General features: G+C 55.0%; 1 protein-coding gene across 1 annotated transcript; it reads right to left on the reverse strand.

The window, feature by feature from the left end:
• Window positions 1–3,393: 3,393 nt before the first annotated feature.
• Window positions 3,394–26,489, reverse strand: LOC115385239 (BRD4-interacting chromatin-remodeling complex-associated protein). Its single transcript, XM_030087203.1, has 13 exons — window positions 26,423–26,489; window positions 24,563–24,608; window positions 23,784–23,826; window positions 23,591–23,656; window positions 22,045–23,523; window positions 19,155–19,355; window positions 18,340–18,877; window positions 17,012–17,157; window positions 16,871–16,932; window positions 15,619–15,767; window positions 14,937–15,031; window positions 6,550–6,652; window positions 3,394–4,046 (listed from the first exon to the last, which is right to left on the reverse strand). Coding segments are annotated over exons 1-13 (3,582 nt in total). The 5' UTR covers window positions 26,424–26,489.

The raw sequence follows: 26,489 nt of genomic DNA on the forward strand, positions 1-26,489 counted from the left end.
CTGGGAGTACAGAGTCCAGGGCCCCTTGTTCAGGGCCACCTGGTCTCTGTAGGACCGGAGTAGGACTCTGGTCCACATTGTCAGCTGTAAGTCGGACCTGTTGGACTCCAGCAGGGCTGAACTTTGGACCGGTTCTGTTCAGAATCTTTATGGACAGAATTTTTAGGTTGCAGTCAGGAGCTGGAGGGGGTCTGGTTCAGGGACCAGGAGCTGGAGGGGGTCTGGTTCAGGGACCAGGAGCTGGAGGGGGTCTGGTTCAGGGACCAGGAGCTGGAGGGGGTCTGGTTCGGGGACCAGGAGCTGGAGGGGGTCTGGTTCGGGGACCAGGAGCTGGAGGGGTCTGGTTCAGGGACCAGGAGCTGGAGGGGGTCTGGTTCAGGGACCAGGAGCTGGAGGGGGTCTGGTTCGGGGACCAGGAGCTGGAGGGGGTCTGGTTCGGGGACCAGGAGCTGGAGGGGGTCTGGTTCGGGGACCAGGAGCTGGAGGGGGTCTGGTTCAGGGACCAGGAGCTGGAGGGGGTCTGGTTCGGGGACCAGGCGCTGGAGGGGGTCTGGTTCGGGGACCAGGAGCTGGAGGGGGTCTGGTTCGGGGACCAGGAGCTGGAGGGGGTCTGGTTCGGGGACCAGGAGCTGGAGGGGGTCTGGTTCGGGGACCAGGCGCTGGAGGGGGTCTGGTTCAGGGACCAGGCGCTGGAGGGGGTCTGGTTCGGGGACCAGGCGCTGGAGGGGGTCTGGTTCAGGGACCAGGCGCTGGAGGGGGACTGGTTCGGGGACCAGGAGCTGGAGGGGGTCTGGTTCAGGGACCAGGCGCTGGAGGGGGTCTGGTTCGGGGACCAGGAGCTGGAGGGGGTCTGGTTCAGGGACCAGGAGCTGGAGGGGGTCTGGTTTGGGAACCACAGGATTTCATCTCTGCATTTTGCAGATGATGTTGTTCTGTTGGCTTCATGGAACCTGGACCATCATGCACTGGGGCGGTTTGAGTGAAGTTCCTCCTGTTGGGTGGCAAGACGCTCCCGTAGAGACAGATGGAGGAGCTACGTCATCAGGGAGGAGCTACATCACTAGGGGGAGGAGCTACATCACTAGGGGGAGGAGCTACATCACTAGGGGGAGGAGCTGGGAGTAGAGCCGCTGCTCCTCCACATGGAGAGGAGCAGTGAGGAGCTCAGCTCCTCTTCAGGATGGAACCTCCTGGAGCCTCCCTGGGAGGAGACCTGGACATGTCCCACCAGGAGGAGGACCCGGGGAAGACCAGGACACTCTGGAGGGACTATGTCTCGGCTGGACTGGGAACGCCTTGGGATCCTCAAGGAAGGTCTGGGGACAGGAGGTGTGGGGACAGGAGGTCTGGGGACAGAAGGTCTGGGGACAGGAGGTCTGGGGACAGAAGGTCTGGGGACAGAAGGTCTGGGGACAGGAGGTCTGGGGACAGAAGGTCTGGGGACAGGAGGTCTAGGCCAGACTGCTGCCCCGCCACCAGGTCCTGGATCAGCGGTTGAAGCTGGATGGACGGAGCTTCAGGGACGGGGACAGGGACAGGGACATGGCGGGAGGACAGTTCACGGGGTCAGATGGTGAATGTTGCTGTTTTAGACGGGAGAGTCCGAGGCTGAAGGACGTCCGTGAGTCAGACTGTTGTCTTCAGGCGGGACAGACAGCTGAGAGGCGTTCAGGGACAGGACGAGCGTCGGAATCTGGGAGACCTGTTACAAAGGGTGTGTGTGTGTGTGTGTGTGTGTGTGTGTGTGTGTGTGTGTGTGTGTGTGTGTGTGTGTGTGTGTGTGTGTGTGTGTGTGTGTGTGTCCCAGCTGCCGCAGAGTTTCAGATCTGAATTACTGCATATTAACCGTAGGAAGCGACCATCAGACCTTCATCCTCCCTGCAGCTGGTAGCAGATCTCCTCCTCTTCCTCCTGATCTCCTCCTCTTCCTCCTGATCTCCTCCTCTTCCTCCTGATCTCCTCTTCCTCTTCCTCCTCCTCCTCCTCCTCCTGCTCCTCCTCCTCCTCTGGTTGCAGGTGCTGCTTCCTGCTGAAGTTGGGCTGAAGTTGGGCTGAAGCTGGTTTCCAGAGGGGGATTGTTTTGGCCTCAGTCTGGACTCGCAGGCTGACCTTCAGCAGGTTCTCCAGTGTTCTCCAGTGTTCTCCAGTGTTCTCCAGTGTTCTGCAGAATCACTGAGCAGGTGGAACTGAAAGGTTTGTGAGGAAATACGATGCAAACACGGGACAGGCGGCCTGACAGGGCTGAGCCTGCAAGTCCAAACTGAGGTCACATGTACACACAGAATCCCTCCCAGTAAAATCCACCGGAGAGCTGATCTGAGGCTGAGGAGACACAGGTATACAGGTTCATGTAGGAACACACACACACACACACACACACACACAGTCTGCTGGTTATTGCGGGTTCTGCAGGCTCAGATAAAGCAGGTCTTGTCTTCGTCTCAAACGGTCCTGCAGGGGACAGCGCCCGGCTGCTGGAAGGACTTTCTGGAGCAAAGACGGTTTTAAAGGTGTTAAAGGACAAAAGGAGCTGCAGACCCTCAGCTGCTCGTCTTCAGGGAGGACAGCTTCACGACTGTACAGACAAGTCCAGCTTCTATTCCTGCTCTTGCTCACCCACTTCCTGTTCTGTCCTCCTCCTCTTCCTCCTCTTCCTCCTCTCTGCTCCCAACAAACCTTCTTTATTGCTTGCATGTGAAAACACACACGACGGATCAGTGGTGTGTGTGAGCAGGGCTGGCCTGGAGAGTGTGTGCTGCTTCCAGAGAGGACACACACAAGGTGTGTGCTGGTGAGTCCAGGGTGGAGCCAGTCACTCCGTCTTTGGAGTTCATTCTTTAAGCCGAGCTGATGGAGCCTGCAGGACACACACACACACACACACACACACACACACACACACCCTTCTCAATGCGAAAACACAGTTGGCACAGATTACCAAAATAAGTACCCTGGAAGCTCGGCACTCTGCAGCAGACGGCTCACATTTCATAAAAAACTACTGAATAATCTCAGTTCTTCCAGTTCCTTCATCCTCAGTATGAGAAGCTGTCAGCTGACCGAGGTCACGGCGAGCTGTCGGAGGTCGCGGCGAGCTGTCGGAGGTCGCGGCGAGCTGTCGGAGGTGACGGCGAGCTGTCGGAGGTCACGGCGAGCTGTCGGAGGTCACGGCGAGCTGTCGGAGGTCACGGCGAGCTGACGTATGACGGGTCTACCGCTGAAACAGCAGAGCTGCTGTTCTCAGTGAAGGGTGTCACACGGCGGGCCAGCAGAGGGCGCTGCTGTCCGGCCTTCCTGCATAGCGCCTCTCTGTCCCTGTTCTTCCGTCCTCTGACAGTCAGAAGGACCATGTCTTCGTGTTGACACGCCCGGGACGTTTCTGTGTCTGGTGCCTCACAGGTGTCCCTCCAGGATGCTGGTGAGAGGCTGGTCTGGCGGGGGTCCGGCCGGGGCCCTGCTCGGGGCCCTGCCCGGGGCCGCAGAGGGGCCCTGCAGGCGCTGCAGCTCCAGGATGCTGTCGATGGCGCTCTGCAGGTGTTCGCTCAGCACGTGGTCCTCTGGGACGGGCGGAGGCCCAGGAGAAGCGTCCAACCTGCAACATCTCAGTTTTGGGGCGCTGACGTCTCTGGGGGGCGGCTGGAGGTCCGGCTCCGGCGCAGAAGGAGGACCTGGGGTGTTGGATCTGGAGACGGGCGCTTCCTGTGGGGCGTCCTCGCAGGAGTGGCCGTTGGACATCTGGCGTTGCCGAGGCTGCCGAGGGGATCCGCCGGGAGGCTCGGGGCCGTGCTCCATCGCGGCTCCGCCCCCGTTGGCCAGCTGGCCCGTGTGGTCCCTCTTCAGTCCGGGGTCCCAGGCCGAGTTGTGGACCACCTTCCGGGAGCCGGACTCCTGCTTGATGGTGAGTCTGAGCGCGCCGCGGGAGCTGGACCGGTACGTCTTCAGTCCCGGAGGCCGGTCGGACAGCCGGGTCCAGGCCGGCGGGGAGGCGGGGCTGCAGGAGGACTGGGCGGCGTGGGGGGGCGGGGCCAAGGCCGTCAGGAAGGTCTCTGCAAGGAAGACGAGTTCGCCGGTCAGTCTGAGGCAGCAGCGTGGTTCAAACGCCAGGGGGCACTGTGGGGGTCACCAGGCCCCAGAGCACTCCTGATCACTCTCTCACCAGGCCCCAGAGCACTCCTGATCGCTCTCTCACCAGGCCTCTCACCAGGCCCCAGAGCACTCCTGATCACTCTCTCACCAGGCCCCAGAGCACTCCTGATCACTCTCTCACCAGGCCCCAGAGCACTCCTGATCGCTCTCTCACCAGGCCCCAGAGCACTCCTGATCACTCTCTCACCAGGCCCCAGAGCACTCCTGATCACTCTCTCACCAGGCCCCAGAGCACTCCTGATCGCTCTCTCACCAGGCCCCAGAGCACTCCTGATCGCTCTCTCACCAGGCCCCAGAGCACTCCTGATCACTCTCTCACCAGGCCCCAGAGCACTCCTGATCGCTCTCTCACCAGGCCTCTCACCAGGCCCCAGAGCACTCCTGATCACTCTCTCACCCGGCCCCAGAGCACTCCTGATCGCTCTCTCACCAGGCCTCTCACCAGGCCCCAGAGCACTCCTGATCACTCTCTCACCAGGCCCCAGAGCACTCCTGATCGCTCTCTCACCAGGCCTCTCACCAGGCCCCAGAGCACTCCTGATCACTCTCTCACCCGGCCCCAGAGCACTCCTGATCGCTCTCTCACCAGGCCTCTCACCAGGCCCCAGAGCACTCCTGATCACTCTCTCACCAGGCCCCAGAGCACTCCTGATCGCTCTCTCACCAGGCCTCTCACCAGGCCCCAGAGCACTCCTGATCACTCTCTCACCAGGCCCCAGAGCACTCCTGATCACTCTCTCACCAGGCCCCAGAGCACTCCTGATCACTCTCTCACCAGGCCCCAGAGCACTCCTGATCGCTCTCTCACCAGGCCCCAGAGCACTCCTGATCACTCTCTCACCAGGCCTCTCACCAGGCCCCAGAGCACTCCTGATCACTCTCTCACCAGGCCCCAGAGCACTCCTGATCACTCTCTCACCAGGCCCCAGAGCACTCCTGATCACTCTCTCACCAGGCCTCTCACCAGGCCCCAGAGCACTCCTGATCGCTCTCTCACCAGGCCTCTCACCAGGCCCCAGAGCACTCCTGATCACTCTCTCACCAGGCCCTAGAGCACTCCTGATCACTCTCTCACCAGGCCTCTCACCAGGCCCCAGAGCACTCCTGATCGCTCTCTCACCAGGCCTCTCACCAGGCCCCAGAGCACTCCTGATCACTCTCTCACCAGGCCCCAGAGCACTCCTGATCACTCTCTCACCAGGCCCCAGAGCACTCCTGATCGCTCTCTCACCAGGCCTCTCACCAGGCCCCAGAGCACTCCTGATCACTCTCTCACCAGGCCCCAGAGCACTCCTGATCACTCTCTCACCAGGCCTCTCACCAGGCCCCAGAGCACTCCTGATCACTCCAGAACTCACATCCAGAGGACCGCCTGCCGGACCGGGAGCAGTGGAACCTTCCCTGACGGGACGACGTCTGCTGTGGACCAGCGGAGGTGTCCCCCGTCTGCAGGGGTCACACACTGTCCCCTCTGAGTCTGGTTCTGCAGGTTCTTTCCGTCTACAATGGAGTTGTTCCTGTCCACAGTCTTTTATTTAGGTGTGGTTCAGTGCAGTGATGTGTAAGGACAGGGTCAGGACAGGGTCAGGACCAGGACAGGGACAGGGACAGGACAGGGACAGTCCCCTTTAACATCTGGGCAGAAGAGGCAGCTGTGGTCTTTCAGACTCACTTCCAGCTGTGGTTCAGTCCAGTCGAGAACCTAAATACAGTATCTTGCTCACGAGGACCCGTCAGACTTCCTCGGTGAAAGAGTCTACTAGAGTGTACTACTAACCCTAACCCCTAACCCCTAACCCCTAACCCCTAACCCTAACCCTAACCCTCGGGTGGCTGTGTCGGACTGGGGCTGACTCAGTGAAGCTGAGTTCAAATTAAAGGGAGATCTGCTCCACAGGTCCTGGAGCAGCGGGGCTCCATCGGGGTCTGGTTGGAGCCCCGCTGCTCCACAGATCCTGGAGCAGCGGGGCTCCATCGGGGTCTGGTTGGAGCCCCGCTGCTCCACAGGTCCTGGAGCAGCGGGGCTCCATCGGGGTCTGGTTGGAGCCCCGCTGCTCCACAGGTCCTGGAGCAGCGGCAGCCCCCCTTCCTCCGTCCACAGCGTTTTGACGGTGTGATCCAGAACCTGACTCTGCTCCACACAGCTCCGTCACACCTTCCCCGACAGAGAACACACACGGTAAAAACCAGCCGTCGGAGCTCACTGTGGCCGGCTGTCTCAGCCTGTCCTCGTTGGAACTGTCCGTCCTCCAGAGACAGGTCTCTGCATGTTCTCTCCTCTCCAGGCAGGAGGCGTCCCGACACAAACATGGAACCAGACGAACCCGACCCGGCACCACGGCGTTCTCCACATCATCCCAGGCTGCAGCTGCCAAAGACGTGTCTGTGCCTGAATGTCCATACCTGGGTCTCTGCGAGCTCGCCGTCTGTCCTCCACTAAGGCGTGGCGCTCGGCCTGGAGGAAGAGGCGCTCCAGCATCACCATCTCCGCTGACGGACTGTCCTGCTGTGGAAACCAGGGCAGAAGCCATCAGACAACGTCCTGCCTGCCCCGCTTCAGGGACATGAAGGGACTGTAAATATTGACATATTACCATTATGCTTATTCACTGTTTTTACTTTTACCGACAAATGTAACATCTTGAAGCCCTCTGAGGCAACTGTTGTTGTGATACTGGGCTATACAAAAATAAATTGATTGATTGATTGATTGACATGAGTGGAGTGGAAAACAAGCTGCTGCAGATCACTCTCAGCCTGCTATCATTTTGTGTCAGAAATATATATATATATATATAAATATATTTCTATTTTCAATCAAACAAAACATATTCAACACTTCCTGTGTGTAGTCCTCAGGTTGTGGCCCTTGCTGTGACGGAGTCACCACAGATCTTTTATTGAGCATTTTGTAAGTATGACCTGTTCAACATGGCTGCTCTTTACGCTTTACGGTATGCAGCTGCCCTCAAGCACTTTTCCTTCCTCCTGACCAGAACCCGCTCCACGCTTCTCTCTCAGGTTCCAGTGGAACGTTTGCACTGGCTGAAAGCCGAGTCCGGGTCCGGCCCTGTGGGTCTGGACTGGAGCTGATCCACTGGTCCACTGCGCCACATTTCCTCTGTCATGTGGCAGCGACCACCTGACGGACCTGGAATACGCTGACGACGCCATCCTGCTCAGACAGCCTGCAGTCAGCTGAGACGCTCTGGGCTTCACCGTGAGGAGGAGCACAGCTCGGCTCCAGGGGAGCTGGACTCAAACCAGGTCCATGCATTCATGGTTTGGATTCGTATACACAGGCCAGAGGTTATTTTTCCTACCTTGACATGTTTCGGCTGCCAAGCTGCAGCCTTCCTCAGAAGTGTCACGTGATGTTGTCTGGTCGGCTGATTAATACGGGTTTTGGCGCCAGCTTCCTACTGGGTGCAGTAGGACGACAGCGCCATCTGCAGTCCGACTTCTTCAGTACTGTGTCCCAGGTATGGGAAAGTTGATAGCCCCCTCTGCCCGGTTCACAGTCTGGGGGGCGTTTCCGGATCTCGATGGCCTCCCTGATCCAGCGGTGGTACTTGTTGCTTTCCGTGCCGATGATCTGGGCATGGTCCCAGTCCATGAGGTGGTTTTCCCTCTTGCAGTGTTCGGAAATGGCAGACTTCAGCTGTTCCTGCTCTGCCTGTCGTTTGGAGGAGCGTGTGCACGCTTTAGATGTTTCTTTCTCGCATTCAGTGCGATGTTCTTTGGTCCTGATGTTCAAGGCTCTGCCAGTCTCCCCGACGTAGGATTTGTTGCACGACAAACAAGGTATTTCGTAAATAATATTGCATTTGTGTTGTGGCTCTATTTTGTCCTTGGGATGTACTAGTAACTGCTGTAGTTTTGTGTGTGGTTTTACTGGGGTGCTGATGTTGTGCTTATTCATGGCCCGTTGTATTCTCTCTGTGATCCCTCTGATGTATGGAAGTGTCACCATGGCCCTGTTTGGTTTCTCAGTTTGTTTAGTTGTTGTTCTCTTTTTTGTGTCTTGGTTTTGTTTTGCTTGTTGGCGGCCTTTGTTTATGGCCCACATCGGATAGTTGCACTTTCGTAGTGCTTTTATGATGTGTTGTTCCTCCTCCTTTCTGTCTTCTTCCTGTGTGATTAGTTTTGTGCGTTCAAAAAGGGTTGTTACGACTGAAAGTTTGTGGTTAATGGGATGTTCTGACGTCCAGAGGAGGTATTGGTCTGTGTGAGCGGGTTTCCGGTATATGTGGATTTTAATGCTGCCATCTTCCAGGTGCTTTATGTCCAGGTCCAGGAAATGTATGGTGCTGTCTGTTTCCTCTTCGTGGGTGAACTTGATGTTGTTTGTGTCATCCAGTGTGTTGAGATGATCCGTGAGTTCTTGTGTGTGTCCTTTCCTTGTTATTTCCAAAATGTCATCCAGGTACCTCTTCCAGAGGGAAAGGCCGCAGTGTGGTGGGACTGTCTCCAGGGCCCGGGCTTCAAGGTCTTCCATGAAGAAGCCGCTCATTATGGCAGACAGCGGACCCCCCATTGCGAACCCCTCCTTCTGCCTGTAGATGGTACCCTGATACTGGAAGTAGGTGGAGGTGGAGACGAATTCCAGGAGCCTTGTGATGTCCTCGACAGTGAGTGGGGTCCTTCTTTTTAATGATTTGTCCTCCTTGAGGCGATTATGTACGATGTGTATTGTGACGTTTATGGGAGTTTTTGTGAATAAAGAAACCACATCATGTGAGATGAATATTTCATCTTTTTGAATTGTTATGTCCTTCAGTTCCTGGGCCAGTTGCTTGGCATTTTTACAGTGTTGGTCTGTGAGGCCAAGGAGTGGTCTTATGAGGTCGACCAGAGCTTCAGACAGATTGTACGTCACAGACCCGATGCTATCCACAATGGGTCTCAGCGGTGTTCCAGGTTTGTGTATCTTGGGGGTTCCATAGGAGTGATGCTTGCTGTGGGGATGAGATGATTGTATGTCTCCTTACTTATTTTTTCTTCATTGAGAAGGGGGTTGAGTAGTGATTTCAGGGACTTCTTTTTGTCTTCAGTTGGGTCTTTCTGTAGAATCTCATATGTATTGGAATCTTGTAGCATAGTATCCATGTGCTTTTCATAATGCTCCGTGTTCATTATTACTGTGGCTCTCCCCTTGTCTGCTGGTAATATGGTGATGCTCTTGTCTTTGGCGAGTGTTTGTGCTGCTTTCACCTCCTCCTTAGTCATGTTGGCTGGTGGTAGCTTTGCGGATTTTAAAATGCCTGCTATTTCGTTTCATAGTTCTGACTTTTTCCCCTGGTCTTCTGTTGATTTGCACGCTATTTCAGTAGCTAAAATGTAATCGTCGTACAGAATTTTAGCGGGTGTGATGGCAGAGTTCAGACCCCGGGCTAAAACGCTTTGCTCCGTGGTGGTTAAAGAGCGACTGGAGATGTTGTGCACCCACTTCCTGGATGCTACGTCGTGCGTGTTACGTTCCCTGGCTTGTTTATTTTGGATTAGTGTTTCTAATTTCCTAACTTGGCGATGTTTGGCTTCTGCGAACTGCCATTCGTGTGCGTGCTTCAGATGTGTTTCTATCAGCTTGTATGTGTCCTTGTCCATATTGTATGTCTGTCTGAAATGTGCCGTTTTTTGTGCTAGTGACAAGTTGATTTCTTTCACCTTGTTTGCCGTGCAGCAGATCCTTTCCTGTAGCAATGCACTTTGCGCTCTCCTCACGATTCTGTCCGCGTTCTGCGTTGGTATGGGGTTCTTTAAATCCAGGCTTGATGGTATGATGCCTTCGTCTCGGCACCGCAGGTTGAATCTCAGGTGATTCCGGAAACGCGCTCTCTTCTGTTCCAGCTGCTCCATGCAGCGGAACTCTTTGACACAGGTTTGTCCATGATTCGTTCTTAGTAGTCCGATAAGGTTCATTAGGCAAGAGGAAACAGACAGCACCATACATTTCCTGGACCTGGACATAAAACACCTGGAAGATGGCAGCATTAAAATTCACATATATCGGAAACCCGCTCACACAGACCAATACCTTCTTTGGACGTCAGAACATCCCATTAACCACAAACTTTCAGTCGTAACAACCCTTTTTGAACGCACAAAACTAATCACACAGGAAGAAGACAGAAAGGAGGAGGAACAACACATCATAAAAGCACTACGAAAGTGCAACTATCCGATGTGGGCCATAAACAAAGGCCGCCAACAAGCAAAACAAAACCAAGACACAAAAAAGAGAACAACAACTAAACAAACTGAGAAACCAAACAGGGCCATGGTGACACTTCCATACATCAGAGGGATCACAGAGAGAATACAACGGGCCATGAATAAGCACAACTTCAGCACCCCAGTAAAACCACACACAAAACTACGGCAGTTACTAGTACATCCCAAGGACAAAATAGAGCCACAACACAAATGCAATATCATTTACGAAATACCTTGTTTGTCGTGCAACAAATCCTACGTCGGGGAGACTGGCAGAGCCTTCAACATCAGGACCAAAGAACATCGCACTGAATGCGAGAAAGAAACATCTAAAGCGTGCACACGCTCCTCCAAACGACAGGCAGAGCAGGAACAGCTGAAGTCTGCCAGTTCCGAACACTGCAAGAGGGAAAACCACCTCATGGACTGGGACCATGCCCAGATCATCGGCACGGAAAGCAACAAGTACCACCGCTGGATCAGGGAGGCCATCGAGATCCGGAAACGCCCCCCAGACTGTGAACCGGGCAGAGGGGGCTATCAACTTTCCCATACCTGGGACACAGTACTGAAGAAGTCGGACTGCAGATGGCGCTGTCATCCTACTGCACCCAGTAGGAAGCTGGCGCCAAAACCTGTATTAATCAGCTGACCAGACAACATCACGTGACACTTCTGAGGAAGGCTGCAGCTTGGCAGCCGAAACATGTCAAGGTAGGAAAAATAACCTCTGGCCTGTGTATACGAATCCAAACCATGAATGCAAAAAAAGGCCTAATGAACCTTATCGGGCAGGTCTATGCATGTTGGTGATGGACCAGATCCACCTCCCATGCAGACCGGGAGTGACATCATAGAGCTTGTCACGAACTTTGTGTCTCTGGGGTCCATGGTGACAGACAGCAGGACCTAAAATCAGAGATTGACTGCAGACGAGCTCTGGCAGCATCTGCTCAGCAGTCCCTCTGGAAACCACTCTGGATCCAGACCATCTCACCAAGACCAAGCTCTGGGTCTCCAGCCTAGCTGTCCTCTCCATTCTGCTGTATGACTCAGAAACGAGGCCCCTGAACCACAGTCTGGCTCTGATAGCAGGGCTCTGAGGACCATGGAGAACACCAGGGGCTCTGAGGACCATGGAGAACACCAGGGGCTCTGAGGACCATGGAGAACACCAGGGGCTCTGAGGACCATGGAGAACATCAGGGCTCTGAGAACCATGGAGAACATCAGGGGCTCTGAGGACCATGGAGAACATCAGGGCTCTGAGAACCATGGAGAACACCAGGGGCTCTGAGGACCATGGAGAACACCAGGGGCTCTGAGGACCATGGAGAACACCAGGGGCTCTGAGGACCATGGAGAACACCAGGGGCTCTGAGGACCATGGAGAACACCAGGGGCTCTGAGGACCATGGAGAACACCAGGGGCTCTGAGGACCATGGAGAACATCAGGGGCTCTGAGGACCATGGAGAACACCAGGGGCTCTGAGGACCATGGAGAACATCAGGGGCTCTGAGGACCATGGAGAACACCAGGGGCTCTGAGGACCATGGAGAACATCAGGGGCTCTGAGGACCATGGAGAACACCAGGGGCTCTGAGGACCATGGAGAACATCAGGGGCTCTGAGGACCATGGAGAACACCAGGGGCTCTGAGGACCATGGAGAACACCAGGGGCTCTGAGGACCATGGAGAACACCAGGGGCTCTGAGGACCATGGAGAACATCAGGGGCTCTGAGGACCATGGAGAACATCAGGGGCTCTGAGGACCATGGAGAACACCAGGGGCTCTGAGGACCATGGAGAACATCAGGGGCTCTGAGGACCATGGAGAACATCAGGGGCTCTGAGGACCATGGAGAACACCAGGGGCTCTGAGGACCATGGAGAACACCAGGGGCTCTGAGGACCATGGAGAACACCAGGGGCTCTGAGGACCATGGAGAACATCAGGGGCTCTGAGGACCATGGAGAACATCAGGGGCTCTGAGGACCATGGAGAACACCAGGGGCTCTGAGGACCATGGAGAACATCAGGGGCTCTGAGGACCATGGAGAACATCAGGGGCTCTGAGGACCATGGAGAACACCAGGGGCTCTGAGGACCATGGAGAACACCAGGGGCTCTGAGGACCATGGAGAACACCAGGCGGCCCAGCCAGTCTCCAGTGAAGGTCTCAGAGCCAGGCTAGCCCCGAGCATCTTCCTGGTCGCACAGCGCCGCCCTGCTGGCTGGACCATGTCCTCCGTCCCCAGAACATCCGACACGAGACGTTCTCCAGTTTGACCCAAAGCCGCCGGCTGGAGACGACCTCGAGGGAACCCTCCTGCTCTAAAGCGGACTGGAGCTGAAGAAGACCTGCTGGGTGGAGCTGTGTGGACGTCCTCTGAGGAAAACCTTTCTGCTCTTCCTGCCTGCTTTTCTCTCCAGTTCATTAGAAGGAAAGGTAAGACCGTAAAGCATGTTTTAAAAGAAAAGTGGTTTTCTGTGTGCTGGAACCAAAGCACTGAATCAGTGTGGCAGACTAAAGCCAAAGCAGGAAGAACAGTTCTTTGTGAAACATGTTTGTTCTGTTGTTTATTCAATGCGTTTCTTTCTGGGTGCTTCTTGCAGCACGCTGCTCGGAGGCCCAGGTGGCTGATGGGTGCCGACAGCGCCTCCCCAGCCATGAACCCCGGCGCCCGGCACCGCTGGAGGAGCGGCGCCCCCTTCAGCCCACTTCCCAGAGCACCATCAACATCTGCCGCCGCCTCCAGAAATAAGACCGAGCCGAGAGTGGTCCATCTGTCTCCTGACCCCCTCCAGCCTGGATTGGAACAGTTTCATGAATTTCTTTCCAGCTTGCGTTGTGGTCAGCTTTACAGCCAGACAGAGCACCGGATCCTCAGCTGAGCTGATGTAGCGTTGGAATCTTACAGCGGTCAGATTCCATTCAGACAGATTCCTGATTCTTAATCATGCTCCTTTAGGAGCAGAGGCCAGTTCCAGACAGAGCTCCGAGAAACGGTTCTGTAACAACCGGAGTGGCGGCAGCTTCACCAGGAAAGCTGACGGGATTACCGTCAAAACTAAAACTGCAGATCCTGAACATAAACCCAGTGGATCTACAGAGATTGAGTTCCAGCTCTCTGTGGAGAAGCACTGTGTAAATGATCATGGAGATTTCTCATTACTATAGTTTTTTTTAATTGTTTGATATGTTTCAGAAACTAATTTAAAGGAGCTATATCATACAAAATCCACTTTTTTTAAGGTTTTCAGCAGAGGTGGGAGATTGGACCCTGATCAAGTCATCTCCATGCCATGTTTTTGCCCTCACCATGTACTACAGACAAGCTGAGGAGCAGGGTTGATTAGATTCACCTGGTGTGAGACATGGTCAGAGCAAAAACATGGCATGGAGATGACTTGATCAGGCTCCAATCTCCCACCTCTGGTTTTCAGCATGCCACAAAGTTGATTTCCCTTTAAAACCACCTGTAAAATGTTATTTGCCTTCTTCCACGCATGTCTGAGTAATCTCTCCAGTCTGCTGCTCTCTACAGCAGCCCCTCCCTTCGGGTAGAAAACAGCTCGTTTGAAACTCTTCAAACCTGAGTACAACACAAAGCTGAACTCCTCCTCCCACCCCCCCCCCCCCCACCCCCCCATCCCCGCAGGCCCTCGGCAATCAGCGTTGCTGCTTTTTTCTAACTCCGATTACGGAGATAAACTTTAACCATCATCTGAAAGCCACAATCAAGCAAGAGTCTGGAGGGTCTGGAGGGTCTGGAGGGTCTGGAGGGTCTGGAGGGTCTGGAGGGTCCGAAGGGTCTGGAGGGTCTGGAGGGTCTGGAGGGTCCGAAGGGTCTGGAGGGTCTGGAGGGTCTGCGCTTGGTGAGTTTCTCACAGGAAAAGACGTTTTCGCGTGTCTTCGCGTGTAGAGAAGCTAGAGCTAAAGAGCTAAAGCTAGCCCTGAGAGACGCTAACGCATGACGTATTTGTTTTGAAGCTCTGATTGGTTGAAGTAGCTGTCAGTCAAAGTCCACAGGGGGAGAGGTGGGATTTTCAGTGAAACGGAGCGTTTTCTCTTCCGGGTTTCAGAATTAGCCCCAGAAAATCTTTTATTTCACACAAAATGACTTTTCCTTAGCGCCAAAAAGAAACTCTTACCATGTTAATGCCAATAATGGGGTTTGGACGAGCTAAAAAAGCAGGATACAGGTCCTTTAAAGATTTTACGTTTTGAGAGTTAAACTGAAGTCATTTAATGCAGAGAGTCGTATTTATGGTCAGATGTAGCTAAAGAGCAACTCGCACCACAAAAAACCCAAAAACCCAGCAGAGTAGGGACGCCTCTGAGATAGCATTTATATGGTTAAACGTTCTCACCCCAGGACTCCCTGGTTAAATAAAGGTTAAATAAATAAAATAAAGGTGCCTCTTGGTCTTAATTAGGGGCATGACCTTTGACCCAGACTTTAGTTTCATCAGAACAGAAAAATAACGGTGTACATTCTGACATTTTGACCGTCATGTCACATGATCAAATATTGAAAATGCACCTTGGTGCCGTCTGTGCCTCACCTGAGCTTCTCGAACCAACAGCTGCCTGTATTTGTTGATCATGTCCTTGGTGCGTTTCAGCAGGAAACCGGAGACGGTGTCAAACTCCTGGTCCACTGAGGAGGGAAACGGCAGCAGTCAGATCAGCTGGGACAGACTGATGGACAGACTGATGGACAGACTGATGGACAGACTGATGGACAGACTGATGGACAAACTGATGGACAAACTGATGGACAGACTTCACTGCCACTGCTGTAATAAAACCAAAGACTTCAGTGAAGTCTCTCTCTCTCCAAACATATATATATATATATATATATATATATATATATATATATATATATATATATATATATATATATATATATATGTATATATGTACACACACACACGCACGAGTGTATGGTCCACCGCTTCCAGTTTTGCAGTATAACGGCAGTCCTGCAGCCAGTCAGATGGACTGTCCCGCAGCAGGACATCTGGACGGTACTAAAGGAGCTCTAACATGAAAAACAGACTTTTGGAGCTTTGAACATCCCGCTGTTGGTGTGATAGCCTCATGAAAACCTCCCTTCACTCGGTGTTTCTCTTCAGATGTGCGTATTTGAATAATCTGCATGAATATTCAGTCTGAGCTCCGGGTTCTGGAGTCTGACCATAAAAGCCGGTTGGCTCCGTCTCAAGACCACGGCTCACTGACCTAGACCGAAGTCCTCCTTGGTGGGCAGGCGACCGGCGCAGGCGTGGTACGGCAGCAGGCGCCGAACGGCGTCCTTCAGCGTGGAGAAGGCGGGGCCGACCGGCGGGCTGTGCGCCGCCGCACGGTCCGAGCAGAGCTGCTGCTGGAACCTGAGGGGGGACACGGTGGTCTCAGCAGAGGACAGAGGACAGCAGTGGGCGGAGCTGTGGGGGACTGACTGGCGATGGGCTAGCTGCTCCTGGGAACACGCCGTTTCCCAGTTCAGTGTCAGAGTCCAGGTCAAGAGGCACAGTTTAGTTCCCTCCTGGCTTTACAGCTGCTTTCTGCTGACAACAGCTCAGGCAACCAGGTGCTGCATGAGGCAACCAGGTGCTGCATGAGGCAACCAGGTGCTGCATGAGGCAACCAGGTGCTGCATGAGGCAACCAGGTGCTGCATGAGGCAACCAGGTGCTGCATGAGGCAACCAGGTGGCAACCAGGTGCTGCATGAGGCAACCAGGTGCTGCATCAGGCAACCAGGTGGCAACCAGGTGCTGCATGAGGCAACCAGGTGCTGCATGAGGCAACCAGGTGCTGCATGAGGCAACCAGGTGCTGCATGAGGCAACCAGGTGGCAACCAGGTGCTGCATGAGGCAACCAGGTGCTGCATCAGGCAACCAGGTGCTGCATGAGGCAACCAGGTGGCAACCAGGTGCTGCATGAGGCAACCAGGTGGCAACCAGGTGCTGCATGAGGCAACCAGGTGCTGCATGAGGCAACCAGGTGCTGCATGAGGCAACCAGGTGGCAACCAGGTGTTGCATGAGGCAACCAGGTGCTGCATGAGCCTCGTGTAGCTCAGTCTGCTGCAGTGTCCTCTCCTCATGCTGCAGAGGGACGGTCATCGTCCCTCTAACCTAACCCCCCCCCCCCCCCCCCCCCCCCCCCCCCCCCCAGCAGACTGTTTTCTGACCGCTTCCCATCAGAACCAGCGTTCATTTAAAGGCAGCGGTTTGGTTCTGGATCAGGCTCTCTCTGCTCTCTCTGTCCCTGACAGTCTGCAGACATCATTTGATCGGATTGTCGGTGAAAATCGATGCGAGGCACCAACGTGTTCAGATTGTTTCCGTGCAGAAACAATCCAGCCGATAATATGGAGACGCCTGCAAACAGGGACATGCAGTGAAGACTGTTTGTGTTGGTTCCTTCTTTCAGAACCAGTCTCCTCGTTTGTGACGCCTGCAGCGAGCCCGGAGCGGGGAAGTCCTTCACCTGTGTCTGCGTCCTGCCGGCGCCGGCGTCTCGTCTGTCCTCTGCTCCGGGGGACCTGCCGGCTGGCGGAAGACATTCAGGATGAGTTCCAGGGACAGACGGCCATGGCGCTGGGATGCATGTGTGTCAGTGTGGTGAGACCTCGTTGCTCTGCTGGCCCGGCTGAAGCGGGGGACCCTCCATGGGAGCCAGGGGCCTCTGACCCGGGGCCCCCGGGGCCGCCGGAGAGGGGGGGTGGACATCGAGAGGAAATGATTCACTCCCCACAACCGAGGCAGCTGCTGGCTCTGATGGAGGAAACAGGCAGGATGTTAGAGGCAGGGCGTGGAGGACGCTCACTTCCTGATGGTATCTGATGCTCGTCTACTTCATCCTCCCATCCTCCCTTCCTCCCATCCATCCCTCCATCTGCTGAAAATGACGATTACATTTCATATCAACTTTGGTTAAAAAAGTGGTGTCATTACCACTCTCTGTTAATGACAGTGATTTATTCCTGTTTCTACTCATTTGTACTCTAAAGGAGTAAAGTTACTCGTCCCTGAGAATCAGCCTTGCATGCGCTTCCCAGTCAGTCTCTTTTAAAGGTATTGCAGTTCATTTAATGTCGTGGCTGGAAATGCTGAGCTCTCGTCTTGTCTGGTGACTTCTGTTGCTTCAGTAGAAACTGGAACTCTGTGCTCTGGTGTGCTTCAGGATGTATACTTCATTTGGGTTGTAATTAATCACTGAAAACGAAGTGGAGTTACTTTGCTCCTGAAAATGTACTTTATCGGAGCTAACTTGTGGTTTCACGCAGCAGTGAGCCGCTGTGAAGCCTGAATGTGATCGGTTATACGGTGAGATGCTTCGTGTCTGAATGTCTCCTGGCCTGGAGGTGGAAAGCAGCTCAGTCATGTCCTCAACTGGCTCTAAATGCTCTTTATTTGCAGACTTCCTGCTGGAGGTCTCGTTCTGGCGTTTCTGAAGCCTCATCTTTCCACTTAATCAGTCCATGAAACGAACTGCAATGTCCTCCAACGCCTTAGTGAGCAATGCCTGTTAGCACAGTGGCTCATCTTAGCAGGTTTCCTGCAGAACACATGCAGAGTGAAGGCCTGGCCTACTGCTGGAGCGTCGGACTGAACCAGGCCGGAGCATTAGCGCTCCCACTGTTGAGAGCTGCGTTTCCTGAAGGAGGCGATGTTAGCGGACCAAGACTAACTCTGTGTGGTCGGTGGGGTGACAAGACGCTTAGCACTTGGCTAACAGAGTTAGCCTGAGTGTTGTGACCTGGAGCTAGCATCGGGCAGCGCTGGCTGAGGGGAGAAGCACTGAGACACCAAATGGAAAATATGTGGATCCTGAATGTCGTCGTACTGACCGCTCTCTCTGAAATTCAGTTCCTAACTCGGAGCACAGCGGAGGAGGACTGATCCCCTGACCGGCGGTCTGGCTGCTGCCACCCTGGACGCCGTGAAGGGACTCACTGTTGTGTGTGTGCAGTGGGACGCCGGGCTGGTCTTCTCCGGGCGGGGCAGCAGACTGCCGCTGGGGGGGCGAGGCTGACGGCCGGCCCCCCGACCGCGGCTGGGACATGGACGACGTGACCTGAGGTTGAGAAACCGAGGTCTGGACCTGGACTGGAGGCTGGGTACATAAAGCCTGTGAGACCCGGAGCTGATGAGGGCCGGGGTACCGGACCGGGGGCTCAACGCATACTTGGGGGGTCGTGGTCTGCGAGACTGAACTGTCAGAAAAGGGAAGAGTGGAGGGAGGCCCGGCCAGCCTGCCGGGGTCCGGAGTCCGGTCAGGGGAGCAGGTCGACGCCGTGTCCTCGGGATCGGACCGCAGCGGGGAGACCTCCACACACTGGTCCAACACTGTGGGACGGGTGTCCTGACTGCAGACGGCGTCGGATGCTGGCCGGGTCTCTGCGTCGGCGGCGGCCGGCGAGCCGAGCAACCCCACGGGGACGGCTGGCAGAGCTCCAACCAACTCCGGTGAGACGGGAGGATCCAGCGCTTCCTGGAGGACAGGGACCAGAGACGAGCTGACGGCATCGTCTTTTTAGGAATTTTAACACGACTGACCTGTAAAGTCACATTTACCTGAAGTACAGTTTAGTTTCAGTGTTCTTCACGTCCCTTTACTAAAGACGCTGCATTCTTTTGCTGCTTCTGAGACGGATTGAGACCAATGAAGTTCTGTTTTTACAGCAGTGACAACAAAGCCCCTCATCCTCCATCTGACTGCCAGACTGCCGCGAAGACTCCTGCTCAAGAGGCGGCCTGACCTTTCTGACCTGTTGCAGACGCTGCATGGAGGCCTGGTTTGGGCTGACGGAGTCCGTCTCCTCCTCCACAGCCGGGCTCACGTCTCCTGGGGGTGTCTTCACAGCTGGACTGGGGGCCGGGGTCGGTTCCGGAGGGGACTGGAGGACTGGCGCTGCAGAGGGAGAGGAGGTGGGCTGCAGTGCCACCTGCTGGACAACGTGTCCATAGGACTGCAGAGAGAGATGCCACAGTCACCGTAATACCGCCTCAAGTCACCAGAACCTCCCCATAACCCCGTCGGTCCGGGGCCGGCCGCTCAGAGACCGGCTCAGCAGTTCATGCAGTGGGTCTGACCGTGACGGGTGGAGGAGCAGCTTTGGTCCTCATACAGTTATTAAGGACTTGTGTCCTCGGGTTTCAGTAACCACGTGTCAAGTCCCAGTTTCACTGGTCTGAGACAAACACTTTCCAAACTGGACTGAAAAAGCTTCCTTTTGTGAGGGTCTTGCAGATTAGTCAGTGGAATTTTGAACATGTTTGAAATATTTGTATTTGTTTCTTGTCAAGCATTCTGAGACACTTCTGAGTTCAAAATGCAGCATAAGAGAGAGAGAGCTTGTCAGTCCAGACTTTGTCCAGCAGCTGCTCCACTTCCTGTCGACCTCTGTTTCCCATTATGGAGATGAAATAAGTGTAAGCCTCAACAGAGCCCTGGTCCTGAAGGGCTCGGCTGGCCCCCTCTCAAATGGCCAGTCTGAGACTCAGAAGGCAGGGGGGCAAATAAGGGCATCCCCCCCCTGCATTGGTGTATTCAGTGGCGTTGTTGTGTCTGTTGTTACAGTGAGATAGCATCTCAAGGCTTTACTCACAACCACTGTGAGTCGCCATGTAACTCTGGCCGAGTTGGTGAGGCAGCTAACGACGGACACAAAGCGGGTAATGCCAGACACAAAGCGGCTAACGGCGGACACAAAGCGCCTAACGGCAGACACAAAGCGGCTAACGGCGGACACAAAGCGGCTAACGGCGGACACAAAGCGGCTAATGGCGGACACAAAGCGGCTAATGGCGGACACAAAGCGGCTAATGGCGGACACAAAGCGGCTAATGGCGGAGACAAAGCGTCTAACGGCGGAGACAAAGCGGCTAACGGCGGAGACAAAGCGGCTAACGGCGGACACAAAGCGGCTAACGGCGGAGACAAAGCGGCTAACGGCGGACACAAAGCGGCTAACGGCGGACACAAAGCGGCTAACGGCGGACACAAAGCGGCTAATGGCGGACACAAAGCGGCTAACGGCGGACACAAAGCGGCTAACGGCGGAGACAAAGCGGCTAACGGCGGACACAAAGCGGCTAACGGCGGACACAAAGCGGCTAACGGCGGACACAAAGCGGCTAACGGCGGAGACAAAGCGTCTAACGGCGGAGACAAAGCGGCTAACGGCGGACACAAAGCGGCTAACGGCGGACACAAAGCGGCTAACGGCGGACACAAAGCGGCTAATGCCGGACACAAAGCGGCTAACGGCAGACACAAAGCGGCTAACGGCGGACACAAAGCGGCTAATGGCGGAGACAAAGCGGCTAACAGTGGAGACAAAGCGGCTAACGGCGGAGACAAAGCGTCTAACGGCGGAGACAAAGCGGCTAACGCCGGACACAAAGCGGCTAACGGCGGACACAAAGCGGCGGCTAATGGCGGACACAAAGCGGCTAACGGCGGACACAAAGCGGCTAACGGCGGACACAAAGCGGCGGCTAATGGCGGACACAAAGCGGCTAATGGCGGACACAAAGCGGCTAACGGTGGACACAAAGTGGCTAACGGCGGACACAAAGCGGCTAACGGCGGACACAAAGCGGCAGCTAATGGCGGACACAAAGCGGCTAACGGCAGACACAAAGCGGCGGCTAATGGCGGACACAAAGTGGCTAACGGCGGACACAAAGCGGCTAACAGCGGACAGAAAGCGGCTAACGGCGGACACAAAGCGGCTAACGGCGGACACAAAGCGGCTAACGGCAGACACAAAGCGGCTAACGGCAGACACAAAGCGGCTAACGGCAGACACAAAGCGGCTAACAGCAGACACAAAGCGGCGGCTAATGGCGGACACAAAGCGGCTAACGGCAGACACAAAGCGGCTAACGGCAGACACAAAGCGGCTAACGGCAGACACAAAGCGGCTAACAGCAGACACAAAGCGGCGGCTAATGGCGGACACAAAGCGGCTAACGGCAGACACAAAGCGGCTAACGGCAGACACAAAGCGGCTAACAGCAGACACAAAGCGGCGGCTAATGGCGGACACAAAGCGGCTAACGGTGGACACAAAGCGGCTAACGGCAGACACAAAGCGGCTAACGGCAGACACAAAGCGGCTAACAGCAGACACAAAGCGGCGGCTAACAGCAGACACAAAGCGGCGGCTAACAGCGGACAGAAAGCGGCTAACGGCGGACACAAAGCGGCTAACGGCGGACACAAAGCGGCTAATGGCGGACACAAAGCGGCTAACGGCAGACACAAAGCGGCTAACAGCAGACACAAAGCGGCGGCTAATGGCGGACACAAAGCGGCTAACGGCAGACACAAAGCGGCTAACGGCAGACACAAAGCGGCGGCTAATGGCGGACACAAAGCGGCTAACGGCGGACACAAAGCGGCTAACAGTGGACACATTACAGACAGGTGAGGCTGAGCAGACAACAGGTCTGGGTTTCCTGCTCTCGGCGCTGTTTGCTGGTCTGCTGTTGACTCCACTAGTATTCCACATTGTTGGCTTGAGGATCATGTTTACACCGTCTCATCTGCCTCTTTTTCAAATGCCCCCCACCCCACCTGACCCCGATACGCCCCACCCCGCCCCACCCTGCCCTGTCCCATCCCACCCCATCCCACCCCGCCAGTCTCACCTGTTGCAGCTGGTGGAAGGTGGGACCTGAGCGGCTCTCCTCCTGAACGCTCCTGTCCGGCAGCAGCACGACAGACGCCTGCTGCAGACTCGGCTGCCGGTCCGGCTGAGAAGCCGCCGTCTGCGCGGCGAACGGCAGCCCCTGAACCACCGGCGGCCCGTTAACGATGGAGATGGAAGTCAGGTCTGACGGAAGCACCCCTGAACTGTTGATCAACGTGATGTGGTTTCCAAGAGCAGGACTGTGGACCAGGGTGGCCCGTTGACCCGGGCCCCCCGGGGTGTAGGCTCCGGCCAGCTGTGCCGGCATTTGGAAGACGGCGGCGGGCGCCGACTGCAGCTGCAAAGGTCCTGATAGCACCGTGGCCTGGCGCAGCGCCAGCTGCCCCGTGGGCGTGGCGAAGACGGGGCCGAAGTTCAGCTGCCTCTGGGGCACGGTCAGGATCTGAGAGCCGTCCACTAGCTGGCCAGCGGAGGGGGTCACACCGTGAACCGACGGGCCCGGGAGACCCGGGGTCAGCAGCGGCCGAGCTGCACCAGCTGCCTGTGATATGGTGACGGGGGACTGGCCCGGGACGAGGAGCTGGTTCTGGGCCTGGAAGAGTCCCTGAGGCTGTAGCAGGAAGGAGGCGCCCTGGTTGACCAGCTGCAGGCTGAGCGGCTTGGGGAGCTGCTGGGCGTTCTGCGCCGGCGGGATGGCGCTCTTTCGGGATGCGGACTGGGACAGTAAAATATTGGACGGAGCCGTCCCAGGGACAAAAGTGATTCCGGGAGCGGGCTTCTGCCCAGAGGGTTTGGGGCTGATCTGAACCAACCGGGGCTGAATGCTGACGGGCAGTTTGGGCTGGATGGGGAGAGGGGCCCGCTGCGGGACGGCGCCCGGCGCCGCCGCCGTGGTCGTCGCTCTCAGTGCTGGGGTGACGAGCGGACGGCTGGCGGCGCCGGCCACGGCCTTGTGGATGATCATGCTGGAGCCTTGGGCTGGACTCAGAGAGAAGGAGGTCTCTGGAGGAGGAGCAGGGAACACGTTTCCGGGAAGCAGGCCCATCAGCGGAGGAGGGGCGGCGGGTTTCAGGGACGGACATCCCGGCCCCACGGCCAAGAGGGAGGGCTGGGGGGGCTCCACCGCTGCCTGCGTGTCTCTGGGCAACGCCGAGGCGACGGGCAGCGTCACGGCCTTGGGTATGAAAGGCAGCAGGGGGGCCGGTGAGTACAGGGACAGCCCGTCCCCGGTCTGAGCCAGATCTGCCTCCAGAGCCATGGTCTGCTCGGTGATCTCGGCCTCCTGCAGGCTCTGCTGGAGAATGTCACAGGCCACCTCCACCTCCACCTCCTCCACTCCTTTCTTGGCCTCCAGCAGCAGGTCGGCTCCACCCTCTGGAGATGAGAGCAGCGCCTCCTCCAGGAAGGACAAGTCCACACAGCCGGGTGGAGGCGTGTCCGGGGAGTCCCCGCCGTCCCCCAGCAGAGAGACGGGGCTCTGGAGGAGGAGGCCGGTGTGATTAGTGACAGCGAAGAGGAGGGGAAACGAAAATCCAGACACTCACCGGGGCCTCGGTGAAGAGGGACGGCTCCCCAGAGGAGGCGCTGATGAGCAGGTCTTCAGTCTGCAGCTGGTGAGCACAGAGACCATTCAGGCCCAGAAGTCCTCTTACATTCCAGCCTTCTCTCCCACAGCGTCCAGCGCATCACAAAATGAACATTTATACCACTTTTCAAAACATTTTGTTTTCTTTTTACCTCATTGGTCCCATGAAGGAAGTCGTTCAGGGCTTGAGGGTCACTGCAAATAGCAAGAGGAATAAAATGAGGTGGCTGAATATTTGGTGCAGAAACCAGACTGAACACGGCCAGGAACTTCTCCAGATCCTGAGGCCGGGAAGATAAACCCGGAGGAAGAACGGTGCCTTCATGGCTTACAGGAGAGTGGCGAGTTTTCACCCGACGCTGCGAACACGCCACGTGTGGAGGAGGTCAGAGAGAGCTCAGAGACCTCCTCCACCTGGTCCAAACCCAGTCCACTCGTCCACATCCTGGACCTTCTCTCTGGTCTCCTGCTCCAAAAACTCTCCTGCTGGTGTCGGCATTCAAACTCCGTCAGTCCACCACATGACTTCACCTCCACGACCGCCACCGGCTGCACCACCTCCTCCACCCACGGCGTGTTAGCAACGTCTGGTGAGAACTTCCTGTCAATAAGACCTTTAGAAACATATTTGTCGAGCAGAATGGGACTTGTTCAACACTTTTATTTTACCTGCTGATAATTCTGTTTTGACTCTGAAAATGGTTTACAACATCAGACGTTTTCGCTTTTTTGTCAGAATGAAATTACCAGAAACATGTCAAAGATGCTGAATATTTCAGTGTGTAGATAACATCTGTCTTTTCAGTTACATTTTAAATGCATTTGTTCGATTTGTGATCTCTTCAAAAAAATGTACTTTAAGGTCAATCTCTATGTGAAACATCCACCTCTGGGTGGTGTTTACTTCAACCAGTGAGAGGATAGCACTCACCACAAGACATCAAGCAGACAAGTCCCATCTTCATCTTCCATGTCCACTGAGGAAGAGCACAGTTTTGGAGTTAGCTGCTCACGTCCCGCAAAAACAAAATCAGATATTTTATAGAAACAGGGAACTTCATGTGCTCAGCCCTCACAGACCCAGACCAGCTCCAGACCAGCTCCAGACCAGACTCAGACCAGCTCCAGAACAACTTCCTCTCAAAATGCTTCACTGTGGCTGATCTATGAACCACTGAAGCCTGAAAGGCCTTTACGGCTCAGTTTGGGGTTTGAAGGTTCAGTTTGGGGTTAGGGTGATCAGTTTAGGGTTAAGGGGTTCTGTTTGGGGTTAAGGGGTTCTGTTTGGGGTTCTGAGGGTTCAGTTTGGGGTTAAAGGAATACTCCGAAGATTTTGGACCCACGCCTTATCCCTATCATTTTTATAGTGAGACAAGATCATACATACCTTTATTGTCTCTCTGCCTCCAGTGGCTGGATCCCAGCTGTTAGCATCGTAGTTAGCTTAGCTCAATAGCTGGAGGTGAAGAGGAGACAGAGTCGGACTGACGAAAGTGGACAAAATATTCCTCACAGTGGTCCGGGGGACGGCGTGTTAGCACGTGAAGTAAATCCCAATGTTTATAAAAAAAAAATTTAAAAGACGTGTTTTCTTTTCAAATAACGTTTTGATACACAGACCTGCGCATGGCAGAGCTCCGTGGAAGGATATACCGGAGCACAGCAGTAGAAGCCATAGACTTAGCCGCTGTGCTCCGGTATATCCTTCCACGGAGCGCTGCCATGCGCAGGTCTGTGTATCAAAACGTTATTTGAAAAGAAAACACGTCTTTTAAATTTTTTTTTTATAAACATTGGGATTTACTTCACGTGCTAACACGCCGTCCCCCGGACCACTGTGAGGAATATTTTGTCCACTTTCGTCAGTCCGACTCTGTCTGCTCTTCACCTCCAGCTATTGAGCTAAGCTAACTACGATGCTAACAGCTGGGATCCAGCCACTGGAGGCAGAGAGACAATAAAGGTATGTATGATCTTGTCTCACTATAAAAATGATAGAGATAGGACGTGGGTCCAAAATCTTCAGAGTATTCTTTTAAGGGGTTCCATTTGGGGTTCTGGGGTTCTGTTTGGGGTGTGAGGGTTCGGTTTAGGGTTTGAGGGTTCAATTGGGGGTTTGCTGAGGTTTATGGACATTCAGTTTGCAGTTTAGGGATTTCAGTTTGGGGTTTAGCTGGCTCAGTTTGGGGTTTGAGGGTTCAGTTTGGGGTTTAGCTGGTTCAGTTTGGGGTTTCAGGGTTCAGTTTGGGATTTGAGGGCTCAGTTTGGGGTTTAGCTGGTTCAGTTTGGGGTTTGAGGGTTCAGTTTGGGGTTTAGCTGGTTCAGTTTGGGATTTGAGGGTTCAGTTTGGGGTTTAGCTGGTTCAGTTTGGGGTTTGGGGTGTTCAGTTTGGGGTTTCAGGGTTCAGTTTGGGATTTGAGGGTTCAGTTTGGGGTTTATTGGGGTTTTTGGGCATTCAGTTTGTAGTTTGGGGGGTTCCGTTTGGATTTTTGGGGGGTTTCAGGGTTCAGTTTGGGGTTTGATGTTCAGTTTGGGGTTTCTTGGGGTTTTTTTGTCATTCGGTTTGTAGTTTGGGGGGTTCTGTTTGGATTTTTGGGGGGGCTTAAGGGTTCAGTTTCGGCTTTAGGGGGTTCAGTTTGGAGGTCGTTGGGCTTCAGTTTGGGTTTTGGACTTTCAGTTCAGGATGAGTTTGGGTTTCAGGGTTGTGGTTCATTTTGAGGGTTGTACACTCTTGGAGTGGTCTGTGATGGACTTGGGTCTGTTGTCCACACAGGAGCAGACGTGGACCTACTTCATATGTGGGAGGCTCCATACAGAGCGGCCGTGCTGCGTTCTAGTAGTGGCCTCATGGGAAGTGG

This window comes from Salarias fasciatus, unplaced genomic scaffold, assembly GCF_902148845.1.
Source record: "Salarias fasciatus unplaced genomic scaffold, fSalaFa1.1, whole genome shotgun sequence".
Lineage (NCBI taxonomy): Eukaryota > Metazoa > Chordata > Actinopteri > Blenniiformes > Blenniidae > Salarias > Salarias fasciatus.

What these genes read in the sequence shown, in the direction of transcription:
- LOC115385239 (XM_030087203.1), bottom strand. An exon ending in CCCACTGCACACACACAACA is followed by an intron (nt 17,158 to 18,339) that starts GTGAGTCCCTTC and finishes TTCCTCCATCAG; the next exon opens with AGCCAGCAGCTGCCTCGGTT. An exon ending in TGTTGGTTCGAGAAGCTCAG is followed by an intron (nt 6,653 to 14,936) that starts GTGAGGCACAGA and finishes TGGTTTCCACAG; the next exon opens with CAGGACAGTCCGTCAGCGGA.